This window comes from Carcharhinus amblyrhynchos, chromosome 23, assembly GCF_965287045.1.
Source record: "Carcharhinus amblyrhynchos chromosome 23, sCarAmb.v2.hapA, whole genome shotgun sequence".
NCBI lineage: Eukaryota > Metazoa > Chordata > Chondrichthyes > Carcharhiniformes > Carcharhinidae > Carcharhinus > Carcharhinus amblyrhynchos.
Window position 1 is genome coordinate 1000978 of NC_137346.1, and position 18578 is coordinate 1019555.

The 18578-nt window shown below is 44.4% G+C and overlaps 1 protein-coding gene across 11 annotated transcripts in view; it reads left to right on the forward strand.

The window, feature by feature from the left end:
- ncor1 (nuclear receptor corepressor 1) overlaps positions 1–18578 on the forward strand; it is a 345530-nt gene that overhangs the window by 114724 nt on the left and 212228 nt on the right. For all 11 annotated transcript variants that reach the window (XM_080211013.1, XM_080211017.1, XM_080211019.1 and 8 more), the window contains exon 14: positions 18353–18454. In XM_080211013.1, coding sequence (XP_080067139.1) covers positions 18353–18454 — 102 coding nt within the window. The remainder of the gene's footprint in view (positions 1–18352; positions 18455–18578) is intronic.

The window sequence follows — 18578 nt, forward strand, 5'->3', positions numbered from 1 at the left end:
CTGTAAATCTATCTTGATCAGTCGCCTGGAGACTGTTTAACAACAGTGTCTTTGAATCAGAGGTTATTCCAGATTGTGTTTTGGAGTAAGTCCCAGTCTGTTCAAAGTTAACAATTAATAGCGGGGCTCTGTGACTGTTTATAGCCCTGTTTACTAGTTTCATTCTTGGATAACTCATGGCCTGAATCTTATATTAGTCTTGCCTCAAGTTTATCTTTTTGTTTAAGGGTGTCTTTCATTTGGATTCAAATATGGGAACTGATGAAGTGTTTTATAAGGTTGGCTGGTTGATATCCCTCCTGTCCGAGTGGAATTTAAGGTATCAAATTGTGTGGATTTGCAAGTGTCACAAACATCAAACCCGTCCACGCCCCCAATGCCCCATCACCCTGTGAAGCGTGGATTAGGGTTGCTGGCAGTAAAGCAAACACAATTCAGTGTTTCCCATGGTAATTCTTTGTAGACAATGAATTTCTATATGTAGCACCTAGACCTGGCAGTCAAATCATAGGAACTGTGTGGTAAAGCCCTCCCAGCCCTCTCTCTGACTAGGTGGATACTCGATTGGCACTGGCATGACCAGGACCCAGGTGACTGACAGATTGACCACAGCACCATGTCACCAATCAGAACGCAGATAACAAACATTGCTCTAAAAAAGACTGATAGGAGCTCTGTAATGTTAATTCTGTTTCTCTCTCCACAGATGCTGCAGACTTTGAGTTTTTGCAGCATTTTCTATAGGTGTTCTATTTTTATTTCAGATTTCCAGCATCTGCTTTATTTTACCATTCTAACAACCATTGGTGCTGGATAAGTGCCACAACTGGCTGCCCAGGAACTGGGTAAGAAGTCTCACAACACCAGATTAGAGTCCAACCAGTTTATTTGAAAGTAATCTCATAAGCTTTTGGAAACGGTGTTCCTTCGTCAGGTGTGTGGAAGGTTCTGATCAGAGAAGGGCATAAAAAGCCACACACAGTTTACAGAATGCTGATTAGAATGCAAGTCTTTACAGCTAACCTGCTATTCAAGTCTTAAAGATGCAGACAACATGAGTGGAGATAACATTAGCATAGGTTAAAGAGATGTGTATTGTCTCCAGACAGGACAGTAAGTGAGATTTTACAAACCTAGGCAAGCCATGGGTGTTACAGATAGTGTGACATGAACCCAAGATCCCTGTTGAGACCGTACCTACGTGTGCAGAACTTGGCTATCAGTTTCTGTTCAGCAACTCTGCGCTGTCGTGTGTCGTGAAGGCCGCTTTGGAGAACGTTTACCCAAAGATCAGAGACCAAATGCCCACGACCGCTGAAGTGTTTGTCAACAGGAAGGGAACAGTTTTGCCTGGTGATTGTCGAGCGATGTTCATTCATCCGTTGTCGTAGCGTCTGCATGGTCTCCCCAATGTAGCATGCTTCAGGACATCCTTCCCTGTGACGTATCAGGTAGACAACGTTGGCGGAATTGCAAGAGTATGTACCGTGTACCTGGTGGATGATGTTCTCACCTGAGATGATGTCATCCATGTTGATGATCCGGCACGTCTTGCAGAGGTTGCTGTGGCAGGGTTGTGTGGTGGTGTGGTGTCACTGTTCTCCTGAAAGGTGGGTAGTTTGCTGTGGACAATGGTCTGTTTGAGGCTGTGCGGTTGTTTGAAGGCAATTAACATTGGAATAGTTTAGGTTTAGGTTAGAGGGTCATGAGATTGGTTCCACTGGTCAGTGCAACGTCGAGGGCCGAAGGGCCTGTACTGCGCTGTAATGTTCTATGTTCTGTGTTAGAAGTGGGGGTGTGGGGATGGCCCTGGCGAGATGTTCGTCTTCATCAATGATGTGTTGAAGACTCCGGAGATGACGTTGTAGCTTCTCTGCTCCGGGGAAGTGCTAGATGACAAAGGGTACTCTGTCCACCATGTCCCGTGTTTGTCTTCTGAGGAGGTCAGTGCGGTTTTACATCCCCTACGACGATGGCATTGCTGCAACTGCCTCAGTACTCAACGCTGACAACTGCCAGTTTCCAGATGCAATTTTACAACCTATCTGCTTCATCCTAGACCACAATGTCTTCCCAGATACACGGAACGGCCTTGGGGAACAAATTCACACCTCAATATGCCAACATCTTCATGCACAGACTCGAACAAGACTTCTACACCGCACAGGACCTTCAACTGATGCTATACACTAGATACGTCGATGACATTTCCTTCTTTTGTACTCATGGTGAACAATCACTGAAACAACTGTATGATGACATCAACAAGTTCCATCCCACCATCAGACTCATCATGGACTACTCTCCGGAATCGGTTGCATTCTTGGACACACGCATCTCCATCAAGGATGGTCATCTCAGCACCTCACTGTACCGCAAGCTCACAATGCTCCACTTCTCCAGCTTTCGCTCTAAACACGGTAAAGAAGCCATCCCCTACGGACAAGCCCTCCATATACACAGGATCTGCTTAGATGAGGAGGATCGTGACAGACACCTCCAGACACTGAAAGATGCCGTCACAAGAATATGATATGGCACTCAACTCATCAATCGACAGTTCTGATGCGCCACAGTGAAAAACCGCACCGACCTCCTCAGAAGACAAATACAGGACATGGTGGACAGAGTACCCTTCGTCGTCCAGTACTTCCCCGGAGCGGAGAAGCTACGACATCTTCTCCGGAGTCTTCAACACATCATTGATGAAGATGAACATCTCACCAGGGCTATCCCCACACCCCCACTTCTTGTCTTCAAACAACCGCATAACCTCAAACAGACCGTTGTTCGCAGCAAACTACCCAGCCTTCAGGAGAACAGTGACCACAACACCACACAACCCTGCCACAGCAACCTCTGCAAGACGTGCCGGATCATCAACATGGATGACATCATCTCAGGTGAGAACACCATCCACCGGGTACACGGTACATTGCAATTCGGCCAACGTTGTCTACCTGATACGCTGCAGGAAAGGATTTTCCGAAGCATGGTACATTGGGGAGACCATGCAGATGCTACGACAATGGATGAATGAACATCGTTCGACAATCACCAGGCAAAACTGTTCCCTTCCTGTTGGGGAACACTTCAGTGGTAATGGGCATTCGGTCTCTGATCTTCGGGTAAGCGTTCTCCAAAGCGGCCTTCACAACACACGACAGTGCAGAATCGCTGAGCGGAGACTGATAGCCAAGTTCTGCACACATGAGCACGGCCTCAGCTGGGATCTTGGGTTCATGTCACAATATCTGTAACCTCCACAGCTTGCCTGGACTTGTAAAATCTCACTAACTGTCCTGTCTGGAGACAATACACATCTCTTTAACCTATGTTAATGCTATCTCCACTCATGTTGTCTGTATCTTTAAGACTTGAATAGCAGGTTAGCTGTAAAGACTTGCATTCTAATCAGCATTCTGTAAACTGTGTGTGTCTTTTTATACCCTTCTCTGATCAGAACCTTCCACACACCTGACGAAGGAACACTGTTTCCAAAAGCTTGTGAGATTACTTTCAAATAAACTGGTTGGACTCTAATCTGGTGTTGTGAGACTTCTTACTGTGTTTACCCCAGTCCAACGCCTGCACCTCTACATCATGCCCAGGAACTGACAGATTCATCACTGTGTGACTTTTGCCACTTTCTGATGAAATAATGGTTATTGTATCGAAATAGGAGGCGTGATGGTGGCTTTTTGAGCTAATTATAGATGAAGGCCACCACTTAGCCCATCATAACTCATCCCTCCAGAAAGATCCCCATTGCTACATTAGTTGTTTCTCAAATGATTGCAAGGATTTCCTCTCCAGCTCTGTATCTGAGTACTGCTTCAATACTGATAACTCTGTATGAAGAACTTCCTGATGGTGCTGAATTTTCCTTTTAATTTATTTTGCATATGAGTTCAATGTAAGTTTTCAATGTAACCATTTCCATATCTCTATCTTCTGTCCCTCTGAGATCAAATCTTGGCTCCCTCCTTTCCCGTCTTAAAATCCTCCAGTTTTGCTTCATAACTCACATATTTAGCTTGTGGTCAGCTTTATGATTCTTCTCTACACTACCTCATTGCTACCATTTTCTTTGTGTCCCTGTAACCCGAACATGGATGTTATGTTCAGATTATGGTCTAACTAAGCATTGTGTATTTTGATTACATCACGCTGTGAATTTTAGTTTAATGTTGTGACTGCATACTCAATGTTTCTGGCTTATTTTGGTGCTGCTCAGCAATGGTTGGATGTGGTGAAAATTGGGTCAGGAACCCAGCTAATGTTATCTGAGAGTGTCTGAACTTGGAACACTGGTTTGTGGTAGTATATAAATGCTTCTGATTTGAATTGGTTTATTAATGTCAATTGTATTAACATAGTGAAAAGTATTGTTTCTTGCACACTATACAGACAAAACATACCTCTTATAGAGAAGGAAGCGAGAGTGTGCAGAATGTAGTGTTACAGTCATAGCTAGGATGTAGTGAAAGATCAACTTAATGCAAGGTAAGTCCATTCAAAAGTTTGATGGCAGCAGGAAAGAAGCTGGTTTTGAGTCAGTTTTACATCTTTTTCCCGACGGAAGAAGGTGGAAGAGAGAATGTCCGGGGTGTGTGGGTTTCTTAATTATGCTGGCTGCTTGCCGAGGCAGTGGGAAGTGCAGACAGAGTCAAAGGATGGGAGGCTGGTTTGCGAGATGGATTCGGCTACATTCACGACTTTTTGTAGTTCCTTGCGGTTTTGGGCAGAGCAGGAGTCATACCAAGCTGTGGTACAACCAGAAAGAATATTTTTTATGATGCATCTGTAAATGTTGATGAAAGTCATTGTAGACATGCCAAATTTCCTTAGTCTTTTGAAAAAGTAGAGGCAGTGGTGAGCTTTCCTAACTACAGGGTTGGCATGGAGGGACCAGGACATGATGTTGGTGATCTGAATATCTAAAAACTTGAAGATCTCGACCATTTGCACTTTGTCTCATTGCATGTTCTCCACTACGCTTCCTGAAGTTGATGACAATCTCCTTTGTTTTGTTAACATTGAGGGAGAGATTATTGTCATCGTACCAGCCCACAGATTCGCTCTCATTCCTGTACTCTGTTTCATCATTGTTTGAGAACCAACCCACTACAGTGGTCATCAGCAAACTTGAAAATCGAATTGGAGGAGAATTTCGCCGCACAGTCATAGGTGCATAAGGAGTATACTAAGGGGCTGAGGACATTGCCTTGTGGGTTATTAGTGTTGAGGATGATCTTAGAGGTGGTGTAGTTGCCGATCCTTACTGATTGTGGTCTGTGGGTTAGGAAGTTCAGGATATAGTTGCAGGGGGAGGTGTGAAGACCCACACCACAGAGTTTGGGGATATGTTTTGTAGGAATAATGCTGTTGAAGGCTGAGCCGTAATCAATAAACAGGAAGTCTGACATAAGTCTCTTTGCTTTCTCAGTGTTCCAGGGTTGTGTGCAGGGCCAGGGAGATGGCGTCTGCTGTGGACTTGTTGCAGCGGTAGGCAAACTGTAGTGGATCCAGGCAGTCCAGGAGGCTGGAATTGATTTGTGCCATGACTAACCTTTTGAATCACTTCATAATGATGGATGTCAGAGCCACCTAATGATAGTCATTAAGGCCACACTGCCTGGCGTTTCTTTGGTACCGGGATGATGGTCGTCGTCTTGAAGCAGATAGGGACCTCAGATTGGTGTAAAGAGAGGTTGAAGATGTCTGCGACTCCCCCCACTAGCTAATCCGTGCAGGATCTGAGTGCTCGTCCGGGTATCCCATCCGGGCCAGTCGCTTTCCGTGGGTTGACCTTCGAGAAGGCTGCTCTGACATCTGCGATGGTGACCTTGGATCCAGGTTCATCCCAGGCTTCCGGGGCGGAGCGCATACCTTCACTGACCTCTTGTTCAAAAGGATGTAACAAGTGGAGTTGACTGAGGAGAACCAGTGGATGTTGTTTATTTTGGACTTTTAGGAGGCTTTCAACAAGGTCTCATGTGAGTCTACTAAGTAAAGTCAAAGCACGTGGGATTGCAGGTAATGTCTTGAGATGGATAGGAAGCTGTTTTTTTTACTCATTCACGGGACATGGGTATCAATGGCTGGACAGCGTTTATTGCCCATCCCTATTTACCTGAGGGCAGATGAGAGTCAACTCCATTGTTGTGGCTCTGAAGTCACATTTAAGCCGGACCAGGTAAGGATGGCAGATTTCCTTGCCTAAAGGAGATTAGTTAGGAAGCAAAGAGTTGGCATAAATGGGTCTTTTTCTGATTGGCAGTCAGTGACGAGTGAGGTTCCGCAGGGATCTTGGACCCCAACTGTTCAGATTATATATTAATAATTTGGAAGAGGGAAGTGAATGAATCATCTCCAGATTTGCAGGTGATACAAAGTTGGGTGGGAGAGTGAGCTGTGAAGAGGCTGCAGAGATGCTTCAGCGTGATTTGGACAGACTGAATACGTGGGCATATGCGTGGTAAATTCATAATAATGTGGATAAATGTGAGGTTATCCACTTTGGTAGCAATAATCGGAAGGCGGATTATTATTTGAATGGGCATAAATTGAGAGAGGTGGATACTCGAAGGGACCTTGGTGTCCTCGTGCCTGAGTCGCTGAAAGTAAGCATGCGAGTACAGCAGGCTGTAAAGAAGGCAAATGATATGTTGGCTTCATGGGGATAAGAATGTTTTGCTGCAATTGTACAGGGCATTGGTGAGGCCATATCTGGAGTATTGTGTGCAGCTTTGGTGTCCTTATCTGAGGAAGGATATCCTTGCTATAGAGGGAGAACAGCAAAGGTTTACCAGGCTGAATCCTGGGATGGTCTGTCAAATGAGGAAAGAGTGAAAGGGAATCTCATAGAAATTTATAAAATTCTAACAGGGTTAGACAGAGTAGATTTAGAAAGAATGTTCCCAATGGTGGGGGAGTCCAGAACTCAGGGCCATAGTTTGAAGGTAAGGGGTAAATCTTTTAGAACCGAGGTGAGGAGAAATTTCTTCATTCAGAGAGTGGTGAGTGTGTGGCATTCAGTGCCACAGAATGTAGTTAAGACCAAAATGTTAACTGATTTCAAGAAGAAGTTAGATATAGCTGTAGGGCTAAAAGGATCAAGGGATATTGGGGAAGGGTGAGGGAGGGAGTAGAGACAGGATCAGGATATTGAATTTGATGGTCAGCCATGATCAAAATGAATGGTGGAGCAGGCTTGAGGGGCCAAATGGCCTACTTCTTCTAGTTTCTATGTCACCTCAATAAACCGCTCATTCGTTAATCTACTTGGTAGTCGCCTGTCTTTGCAAGATATTACCAAGTGGAGATGAAGGGAACATGTGTTTCATGGTGGCATCATGTTGGTGTTGGCCGAAATGATGGAGGATGATCCTTGGACTGTGGAAGTTGGTGGGGTGAGGGACCCTGTCATGTTTGTGGGAGGGGAAGGAAGGGTTAAGGGCAGAGGTGCAGGAAATAGGTCAGACACAGCTGAGTGTCCTGTCAACCACAGTGGGCAGGAAACCTTGGTTGAGGAAAATGGCAGACACGTCTGACTGTTTTTGAAGGTGGCATCAACGGAACAGATGAGACTTGGAGAATGGGATGGACTGTCACCTCCAACCATCCCGTCCTTGACATTCATAAGAACATAAGAAATAGGAGCAGGAGTAGGCCATCTAGCCCTTCGAGCCTGCCCCGCCATTCAATAAGATCATGGCTGATCTGTCGTGGCTCAGTTCCACATTCCCGCCCTCTCCCCATAACCCTTAATCCCCTCTCTTATCAAAAACCCATCAACCCGCATCTTAAAAATATTTAGCGAGGCAGCCTCCATCACTTCAACGGGCAGAGAATTCCAGAGATTCACCACCCTTTGAGTGAAGAAGTTCTTCCTCAACTTCGTTCTAAACCGCCCCCCCTTTATCTTGAGGCTATGCCCCCTAGTCCTACTGTCCTTTCTGAGCAGGAAGAGTCTCTCCACTTCTATCCTATCCATCCCATTCATCATCTTATACGTCTCAATGAGATCTCCCCTCATTCTTCTAAACTCTAACAAGTACAAGCCTAGTTTATTCAGCCTCTCCTCATAGCTCAACCCCCTCAACTCCGGCATCAGCCTAGTAAACCTCTGCACTCCCTCCAAGGCCAAAATATCCTTGCGTAAGTACGGCGCCCAAAACTGCACACAGTACTCCAGCTGCGGCCTCACCAATGCCCTATATAACCGCAGCAAGACCTCCCTACTTTCATATTCAATCAAAAACTGCAGCAGGCGATGATGCAGAGGGACCTCGGGGTCCTTGTGCATGAGTCGCAAAAACCCAGCTTGCAGGTGCAGCAGGTGGTCAGGAAGGCGAATGGGATGCTGGCCTTCATAGCGAGGGGGATTGAATATAAAAGTAGGGAGGTCTTGCTGCAGCTGTATAGGGCATTGGTGAGGCCGCAGCTGGAGTACTGTGTGCAGTTTTGGGCGCTGCACCTGCGCAAGGATATTTTGGCCCTGGAGGGAGTGCAGAGGAGGTTTACTAGGCTGATACCGGAGTTGAGGGGATTGAGCTATGAGGAGAGGCTGAATAAACTAGGCTTGTACTCGTTAGAGTTTAGAAGAATGAGGGGAGATCTCATTGAGACGTATAAGATGATGAATGGGATGGATAGGATAGAGGTGGAGAGACTCTTCCCGCTCAAAAAAGACAGTAGGACTAGGGGGCACAGCCTCAAGATAAAGGGGAGGCGGTTTAGAACGGAGTTGAGGAGGAACTTCTTCACTCAAAGGGTGGTGAATCTCTGGAATTCTCTGCCCGTTGAAGTGGTGGAGGCTGCCTCACTAAATATTTTTAAGAAGCGGGTTGATGGGTTCTTGATAAGAGAGGGGATTAAGGGTTATGGGGAGAGGGCGGGAAAGTGGAACTGAGCCACAACAGATCAGCCATGATCTTATTGAATGGCGGGGCAGGCTCGAAGGGCTAGATGGCCTACTCCTGCTCCTATTTCTTATGTTCTTATGAAGGCCAGCATCCCATTCGCCTTCCTGACCACCTGCTGCACCTGCAAGCTGGGTTTTTGCGACTCATGCACAAGGACCCCGAGGTCCCTCTGCACCGTCGCCTGCTGCAGTTTTTCTCCACGTAAGTAATAATCCTTCCTACCATTATTCCTACCAAAGTGGACCACCTCGCACTTGCCAACATTAAATTCCATTTGCCATTTCCTGGCCCATTCGCCCAGCCTATATATCCCATTATCAACATCCTGGAGGTTACCATTGACCAGAAGCTGAACTGGACCAATGCAATAAATACTGTGGCTAAAAGAACAGGTCAAAGGCAAGGAATCCTGCAGCAAGGAACAACTTCCTGACTCCCCAAAGGCTATCCACTATTTACAGGTCAAGAGTAAGGCATAATACACTCCATTTACCTGGGCAGGTTTAGCTCCAGCAATATTCTAGAAGCTTGACATCTTCTAGGACATAGTTGCTTTTGTGATTGACGTCTGTTTATCACCTTCAACATCCGCTGCCTCCACCACTGATGCAGAGTGACAGGAGAGTGCATCATTTACAAGATATGCTGCAGCATCCCAGCAATGCTCATTTTACAGCACTTTCCAAACCCACAACCTCTACCACTTAAACAAAAGCACCACGTGCATGAGAACATCACCACCTGCAAATTTCCCTCCAAACCACTCACCATCCTGACTTGGAAATATATCACTGTATCTTCAATATTGCCTTGTCAAAATTCTGGAACTGCCTTCCTAACAGCACTGTGGATGCACCTACACCACATGGACTGCAGTGATTCAAGAATCCAGTCATCACCACCTTCTCTAGAGCACTTGGGAATCAGTAATAAATGCTGGCCCAGCCATTAATTCCCACATTCCACAAATAAATGAAAGTTCTCTTGTACTGTTTGCATCTGTCACCCATCCACAGCTGAAGATGTTGCCAACTTTACATTTAAATACTGAAAAAAGGAAAAAACGTTTTGACTGAAACAAAGTGTTGTTTCTGGCATTCCTCTAAATGAGGCACCGATGGAGGGAGTCAGAGAATGAAATATACTGAATTTACTGTGTAACTACAGGATATTCAGGATATTGGGACGTTCACTGGCCATGTATTTTTTAAAAGTTTGAGTTTGTGCATCACGTAATGCTTGGCCCTGATACTAACAGATCTGTATCAATAACCAGACAAGAATTTAACTGTGATGGTGACTATTGTGAAAGAGTTCAAGACCAAAATTGAAAAGAAAATACTGGGAGTTAAAAAGAGAAGGAGGATTGTTAGAGATGGTAAAGATAAAATAGTATCCATGCTGCTAAGTGAGCTCAGTGATTCCTAAACACTCTGTAGAGGATATCAGGAGATGGTGGCACTTACAGCAATTGGGCACAAGTACGTTTGTGTGTTCAATTAAATTTAATTATGCTGTAAAGTAGGGACGGCACAGTGGTTAGCACTGCTGCCTCACAGCACCAGAGACCTAGGTTCGATTTCAGCCTCAGATCACTCTGTGCAGAGTTTGCACATTCTCCCATGTCTGCGCAGGTTTCCTCCGGGTGCTCAGGTTTCCTCCCACAGTCCAAAGAGGTGCAGGTTAAGTGATTGGCCATCGTAAATTGCCCCATAGTATCGGGGGATTAGCAGGGTAAATATGTGAGGTTGGGGGATAGGACCTGAGAAGATTATGGTCAGTGCAGACTCGATGGGCTGAATGGCCTCCTGCATTGTAGGGATACTATGATTCCTTAAGCCAACTGTCAGGTCAGAATTTGTCACAGGTTGTGATCACAGCATACTTCTTTCAACCTGGTTTCAATTTGGGAAATGTCCCATTATCTGTCTCCTATAAACTTTAATTCTTTGATCATGCATCATAAATCCATGCATTTAGACAGTCATCGGAATAGGAGCAACTTGGGTTTGAAAGGGAAAAATCTCAATCGTGGTTTGTACAGGAGCTGCCTTTGATAAGCACTCAGTTGCAAGCTGCTGTGTAGCCTCTGCCATAATAATGATTCTGGATCATGCAGCTCAAGTGCTTCACATTTTGAGATAGTGAGTACGAGATGCAAGTAGTACTTCTGATGAGTCTGTTACAATCAAAACTTCTCATGCAGTGCTCCCTGAAGCTCTCTGTTGCAGAGCTCGAACATGCACTGAGTAGTTATCAAGTGGTACATTCACCGAGTATGGAAGTAGTTGCTGATGGAAACTGCCACTCTTTTTTTGTCTTAATACCGTTTCACACTTGTGTCCAGGGCACTGGAGCCTCAGGGTTGTGGGCTCAGACAGATATAAGTCGGGTTCTAAAAGGTTCTAATCAGATGGTGACCATAACACGTAGGAGCAGCGGTAGGCCATTTGGCTCATCAAGTCAGCTCCACCTATCAATAAGATCATGACTGACCTGATATGACAATCTGTAACTCCAGTTTCCAACCTTATCCCCATAATCCTTGATTCCCTCACTGATGAAAAATCTGTGTATCTCAACCTTGAACACACTTAATGACTCAGCTTCTGCAGTAAACAATTCCACAGATTAACTACCTTCCGAGAGAAGGAATTTGGATCTCTGCTGTAAATGGAATCTCCCGTACTCCACCCTCTGGTCTTAATTTTCACACATAAGAAACAACTTCTCAGCATCTTCCCCAGCGAGCCCCCTGAGAATTCTATATTTCTCAGTGAAGTAGCCGCTCATTCTTCTAAACTCCAATGAGTACAGGCCCAACCTACTCAACATCTCCTCAAATGAAAATTCCTCCGTACCCAGGATCAACCTAGTGAACCTTCTCTGGACTGCCTCCAATGTTAAAGTTTTTTTAAAAGTTTATTTATTAGTTACAAGTAAGGCTTACGTTAACATTTGCAATGAAGTTACTGTGAAATTTCCCTAGATGCCACACTCCAGCACCTGTTTGGGTCAATGCACCTAACCAGCACATTTTTCAGACTGTGGGATGAAACCAGAGCACGCGAAGGAAACCCACGGAGACACTGGAAGAATGTGCAAACTCCACACAGACAGTAACCCATGCCAGGAACCAAATCTGGGTCCCTGGTGCTGTGAGGCAGCAGTGCTTGCCACTGTGCTGCCTATTGATGTATCTTTCCTTGGATAAAGGGACCAAAACTATTCACAATATTGCAGGTGTGGTTTAACTAGTGCCTTGTATAATTTTAGTAAGACTTCCCTATTTTTATATTCTATTCCAATTGAAAGAAAGGCCAACATTCCATTTGCCTTCTCTATTACCTGCAGATCTTGCATGCTGTGATTTATTCACGAGGACCTTCAAATCCCTCTGTGCCACAGCATTCTGCATATAACTACAATTCAGCGCCTTTATTCTTCCTTATATGCATAACTTCACACTTTCCTCCATTATATTCCATCTGCCAAGTTTTTGCTGATTCACTTAATCTGTCTATATCCCTCTGTAGACTCTGTGTTATGGTAAAAGTTAAAAAAAAACTTATTTATCAGTTACAAGTAGAATTACATTAACACTGCAATGAAATTACTGTGAGAATCCCCTAGTCGCCACACTCTGGCGCCTGTTCAGGTAACTGAGGGAGAATTTAGCATGGCCAATCTGCCTAAACTGCACATCTTTTGGACTATGGGAGGAAACAGGAGCACCTGAAGGGGACCCACGCAGACACGGGGAGAATGTGAAAACTCCACACAGACAGTGACCCAAGCTGGGAATCGAACCCAGATCCCTGGCGCTGTGAGGCAGCAGTGCCGAAAGTACGCTCACTAGCTTTCGGGGCCGAAAGCTAGTGAGTGTACTATCAAATAAATCAGCTGGACTTAAACCTGGTGTTGTCAGACTTTTTACTGTGTTTACCCCAGTCCAATGCCGGCATCTCCACATCATGACCACCATGCTGCCCCATAGAGGAAGATTCCTCTATGGAGTTGGATGCAGAATTATAGAATAGTTACATCACACAAAGGTGCTATTCTCCTGCCTTCTGCCCCGTAACCCTGCACATTGTACCTATTCAGATAACAGTCTAATTAGCTTATGAATGCCTCTCTTGGACCTAGCACCAGCGCCAGGCTTTCCAGACCTTAATCACTCCTTGTGTGGAAAAAGTGGTTTCTCCAATGTTTGCTTTGTTTACCAGATACTTTAAATCTATGTTTTTCTCAGTCTTGATCCTTTGATAAGTGGGAATAGTTTTATTCCCTATCAACACTGAATTGAACACTCATGATTTTGAATACCTTTATCAGAACTTCCCTTCTCCAAGGGAAACAGTCTGACCTCTAATCTATCTTCATAACTGAAGTCCCTCATCCCTGGAACCATTCTTGTGAATCATTTCTGCACTGTCTCCAATGCCTCCATGTTCTTCCTAAGGCTTGGCAACCATAACTGGATGCAATACTTTAACTGAGACCAAAGTGGTGTCTTATACGAGTTCAGCATAATTCTCTTAATCTATGCCCCAAGTTAAAGCCCAGGATACTGTATGCCTTATTAACCTTGCAACCTGTCCTGCCACTTTGATGACTTGTGCACACAAACACCCAGATCCCTCTGCTCCTGCACGCACTTAAGAGTCATGGAGATTTGCAGCATGGAAATAGGCCCTTTGGCCCAGTTTTTACCACTAAGCGAGTTCTAATTGCCCGCATGTAGCCCATATCCCTCGATACCCATCTTACCTATGTAACTGTCTTAATGTTTTAAAAAGGCAAAATTGTACCTGTCCTGACTCCTGCTTCTGGCAGCTCGTTCCAGACATTTACCTGCCCTCTGAATGAAAAAAATTGCCCCATTGGACTCTTTTGAATCTCTCCCCTCTCACCTCAAAGTAAAGTTAAAAGTTTATTTATTAGTCACAGATAAGACTTACTTTCACATTGCAATGAAGTTACTGTGAAATTCCCCTAGTCACTACACCCTGACACCTGTTTGGGTCAATGCACCTAACCAGGTGCAAACCTATACCTTCTAGTTTTAAGCTCCTCTACCTTTGGGAAAAGCTGTTGACTATCTAGCTGATCTATGCCCCTCACTATTTTGTAGATCTCTATAAGATCACCCAAAGCCTTCCACGCTCCAGAGAAAAAGGCCCCAGTCTATTAGCCTCTCTTTATAACTCAGAACATCAAGTCCCAGTAGCATCCTAGTAAATCTTTTCTGCACTCTTTCTACTTTAATAATATCCTTTCTATAATAGACCAGAACTGTACACAGTATTCCAAGTGTGGCCTTTCTAATGTCTTGTATAACTTCAACAAGATTCCCGTCTCCTGTATTTAATGGTCTGACCAATGATTGTCCACTCAGAAAGCCATGCTGACTGTTCCTAATCAGTCCTTGTCTCTCTAAATGTCTGTAGATCCTGTCTCTCAGAATACCCTCTAACAACTTAACCACTACAGACATTAGGCTCACCAGTCTGGTTCCTAGGCTTTGCCCTGCAGCTTTTCTTAAACAAAGGCACAACATTTGCTACCCTCCAACCTTCACCTGTGACTATTGATGATTCAAATATCTCTGTTAGGGGACCTGCAATATCCTTCCTAGTGTTCCACAATGTCCTGGGATACACTTAATCAGGTTTGGGGATTTGTCTACCGTTGAAGTGGTGGAGGCTGCCTCGCTAAATATTTTTAAGACGCGGGTTGATGGGTTTTTGATAAGCGAGGGGATTAAGGGTTATGGGGAGAGGGCGGGAATGTGGAACTGAGCCACGACAGATCAGCCATGATCTTATAGAATGGCGGGGCAGGCTCGAAGGGCTAGATGGCCTACTCCTGCTCCTATTTCTTATGTTCTTATGTTGATGCGTTTTAAGACTTCCAGCATCTCCTCCCCATAACAGCATAAGAAATAGGAGCAGGAGTAGGCCATCTAGCCCTTCGAGCCTGCCCTGCCATTCAATAAGATCGTGGCTGATCTGAAGTGGATCAGTTCCACTTACCCACCTGCTCCCCATAACCCTTAATTCCCTTTATCGATCAGAAATCTATCTACCTGTGACTTAAACATATTCAATGAGGTAGCCGCCACCACTTCAATGGGCAGAGAATTCCAGAGATTCACCACCCTCTGAGAGAAGTCGTTCCTCCTCAACTCTGTTCTAAACTGCGCCCCCCCCCCCCCCCCCCTTTATTTTGAGGCTGTGCCCTCTGGTTCTAGTTTCTTTTCTAAGTGGAAGGAATCTCTCTACCTCTACCCTATCTAGCCCCTTCATTATCTTGTAAGTCTCTATAAGATCCCCCCTCAGCCTTCTAAACTCCAACGAGTACAGGCCCAATCTACTCAATCTCTCCTCATAAGCTAACCCCCTCATCTCTGGTATCAGCCTGGTGAACCTTCTCTGTACTCCCTCCAAGGCCAATATATCCTTTTGCAAATAAGGGGACCAAAATTGCACACAGTACTCCAATTGTAGCCTCACCAACACCTTGTACTGTTGCAGCAAGACCTCCCTGCTTTTATATTCTATCCCCCTCGTGATAAAGGCCAACATTCCATTTGTCTCCTTATAATATGTACACTCCTCATGATATCACTATTTCCCCAAGTTCCTTAACATAGCCTTTCTCTACTGTAAATACCGATGAGAAATATTCATATAGGAGTTCACCCATATCTTGCGGATCTGCATATAGATAATCTTGTTGATCCTTAAGAGGCCCTTCTCTCTCCCTAGATTTTTTTGCACTTTATGTATTTGTAGAAGCTCTTTGGATTCTCCTTTGCCTTATCTGCCAAAACAATCTGGTGTCTCTTTTTGCCTTCCTGGTTGCTCTTTCAACTCTACCCCAACAACCTCTCTACTCCTCAAGGGATCCATTTTGATTCCAGCTGCCTATGTATATCATATGCCATCTCCTTTTTGACCAGGGTCTCAATATCCCAAGTCCCTACTTCTATCAACCTTGCCCTTCACTCTAAAAAGAACTTGCTTACCCTGAACCCTGGTTAACACATTTTTGAAAGCCTCCCACTTACCAGACATTCCTTTGCCTTCCAATCAACTTTTGAAAGTTCATGTTTAATACCATCAAAATTGGCCTTACCCCAATTTAGAATTTTAACTTTTGGGTCAGACCTTTTGTTCTCCACAGTTATCTTAAAACTAATGGAATTGTAGTCACTGGCCCCAAAGTAATCCATCACTAACACTTCTGTCACCTGCCCTTCCTTATTTCCCAAGTGGAGGTCAAATTTTGTCGCCTGTCTAGTCGGGCCATCCACATACTGAATGAGAAATTCCTCCTGAATACATTCAGCAAATTTCTCTCCATCCAACCCTCTAATACTATAGCTGCCCCAGTCAATGTTGGGAAAGTTAAAGTCTTCTACTATTACCACCCTATTTTTCTTGGAGCTGTCTGTAATCTCCTTACATATTTGCTCCTCAATTTCCTGCTATTTAGGGGCCTATTGTACAATCCTATCAAAGTGATTTCCCCCTTCTTATTTCTCAGTTCTACCCATATAGATTCAGTGGACGAACCCTTGGATATATTCCCCCTCAGTACGGTCGTGATGCTTTCCCTAATCAAAAGTGCAGCATCCCCTCCTCTCTTATCTCCTGTTCTATCTTTCCTTATAGCATCTGTACCCTGGAACATTGAGCTTCCAATCATGCCCCTCCCTTAACCATGTCTCAGTAATAGCTATAATTTCCCAGCCCCATGTACCCGTCCATGCCCTGAGTTCATCTGCCTTGCCCTTCAGGCCTCTTGCGTTGAGATAAATGCAGTTTAATCTAGACTTCCCTTGCTCTGTGCCCTGCTTTTTCAGACTATTTGTCCAGTCATGTCTTGTACACTCTCCCTATATTTTATTTCTCTTATATTTATACATTAAATTCTCTTTTATTTCACTGAGTTCTCCACAGTCTCTATACCATGACCCTTTTTGATTTTTGTCTTTGGTTTCTCTGCCTTCCACTTTTCCTCCTTTTGCCTTTTGTTTCTGTCCCCACTTTACTTCCCTCTGAATTCCTGCATTGGTTCCCATCCCCCTGTAACATTAGTTTAAACCCTCCCCAACAGCACTAGAAAACAGTCCTCCTGGGACGTTGGTTCCAGTCCTGCCCACGTGCAGACCGTTCAAGTTGTAGTGGTCCCACATCCCCAGGAACCGGTTCCAATGTCTCAGGAATTTGAATCCCTCCCTCTTGCACCATCCCTCAAGCCAAAAATTCGTCTCGCCATTTCTATTTTATACTGTTTCTTCATGTTTTCTCTATGAAAATGAAGCACCTCACATTTTTCCTCATGGTAATGCCCTTGAATGTCTTGTTGGAGATGGTCATTCCTTGGCACTTGTGTGGCATGAATATTAACATGCCACTTAGCCCAAGCCTGAAAGTTGTCCGGGTCTTGTTCCATATGGGCAAGCACTACTTCTGAGGAGTCTTAAATAGTGCTGAACATTGTGCGATTATCACCAAACATTTCCACTTCTGATTTTATAATGAAACAGCTGAAGATAGTTGGGCCCAGGATGTCTGCCACTTGTCCATTCATTCCACAACTTATGTAGGTCCTTTTGAAATGCAACCCTCTTTGCAGTTTACAATGCTGCCATGTTTTATATCATCTACAAAGTTTGAATTTGTCCCTGTTCACCAGAATCAAGGTCATTGATATATATCGGGAAAAGCAAGGGTCTTAACACTGACCCTGGGGAACACCACTACAAACTTACCTCCAGCCTGAAAAACACCTAATAATAACTAGTCTCTGTTTCCTGTCACTCAGGCCAATTTTGTGTTTACGTTGCTATTGTTCCTTTTCTTTTAAGAGCTCTAACTTTGCTCTCAAGTCTATTGAGCGGCAACAGACTACTTATTTGAAGGAGAGTGTTTGTAGGGTTCAGGACAGGAGTAGCTGAGTTGCATACATTTTCACAGAGCTGGCACAGATACAGTGGTTCTCTTCTGCATTGCATCTATAATTCCAGATCTGATTCAGTCCAGAGAAAGTGCTGACGGGGTTCTGTCACTGAATTCTCCACTCAGGTGTCCCGGAATGGAGCAGTTGTGATAAAGATTACAGGGCTTTATCATTGAACTAACAGAGGCTGTTGAGCCCATTATTTCTGTGCCTGCTTTTGGTTGGAGTAATTCAAAACTAATCTTTCTTGTAGCTCTAATCCGAGAGGATCTCTGAAAAGCAGAGTGACATGACATGGAGAATCTATGGTGAAGTATCTCTCCATGATATGGAGAATGACTTTTGAATGTGTTGAGGCGACAAACCTGCTGCAGTAGTGCCTAAAATTGTATAAATGTTTCACCATAAGCGTAGCATTCTCCTAATGTGCCCTTGTTCTATTTCTTCAGTGTGTAGCAGATTGCGTTCTATACTATTACTTAACCAAGAAAAATGAGAACTACAAGAATCTTGTGAGGAGGAACTACGGGCGGCGCAGAGGGAGGAATACGGTAAGAAATGATAGACTAGCAATATTAAAAGAATGATAGTGTGAGCTGGATCAAAGATGAACTTTACAACTGGATTCATGGATTGGCAGCACACATTAAATAATGTCAGGAGTATCAATTTCCC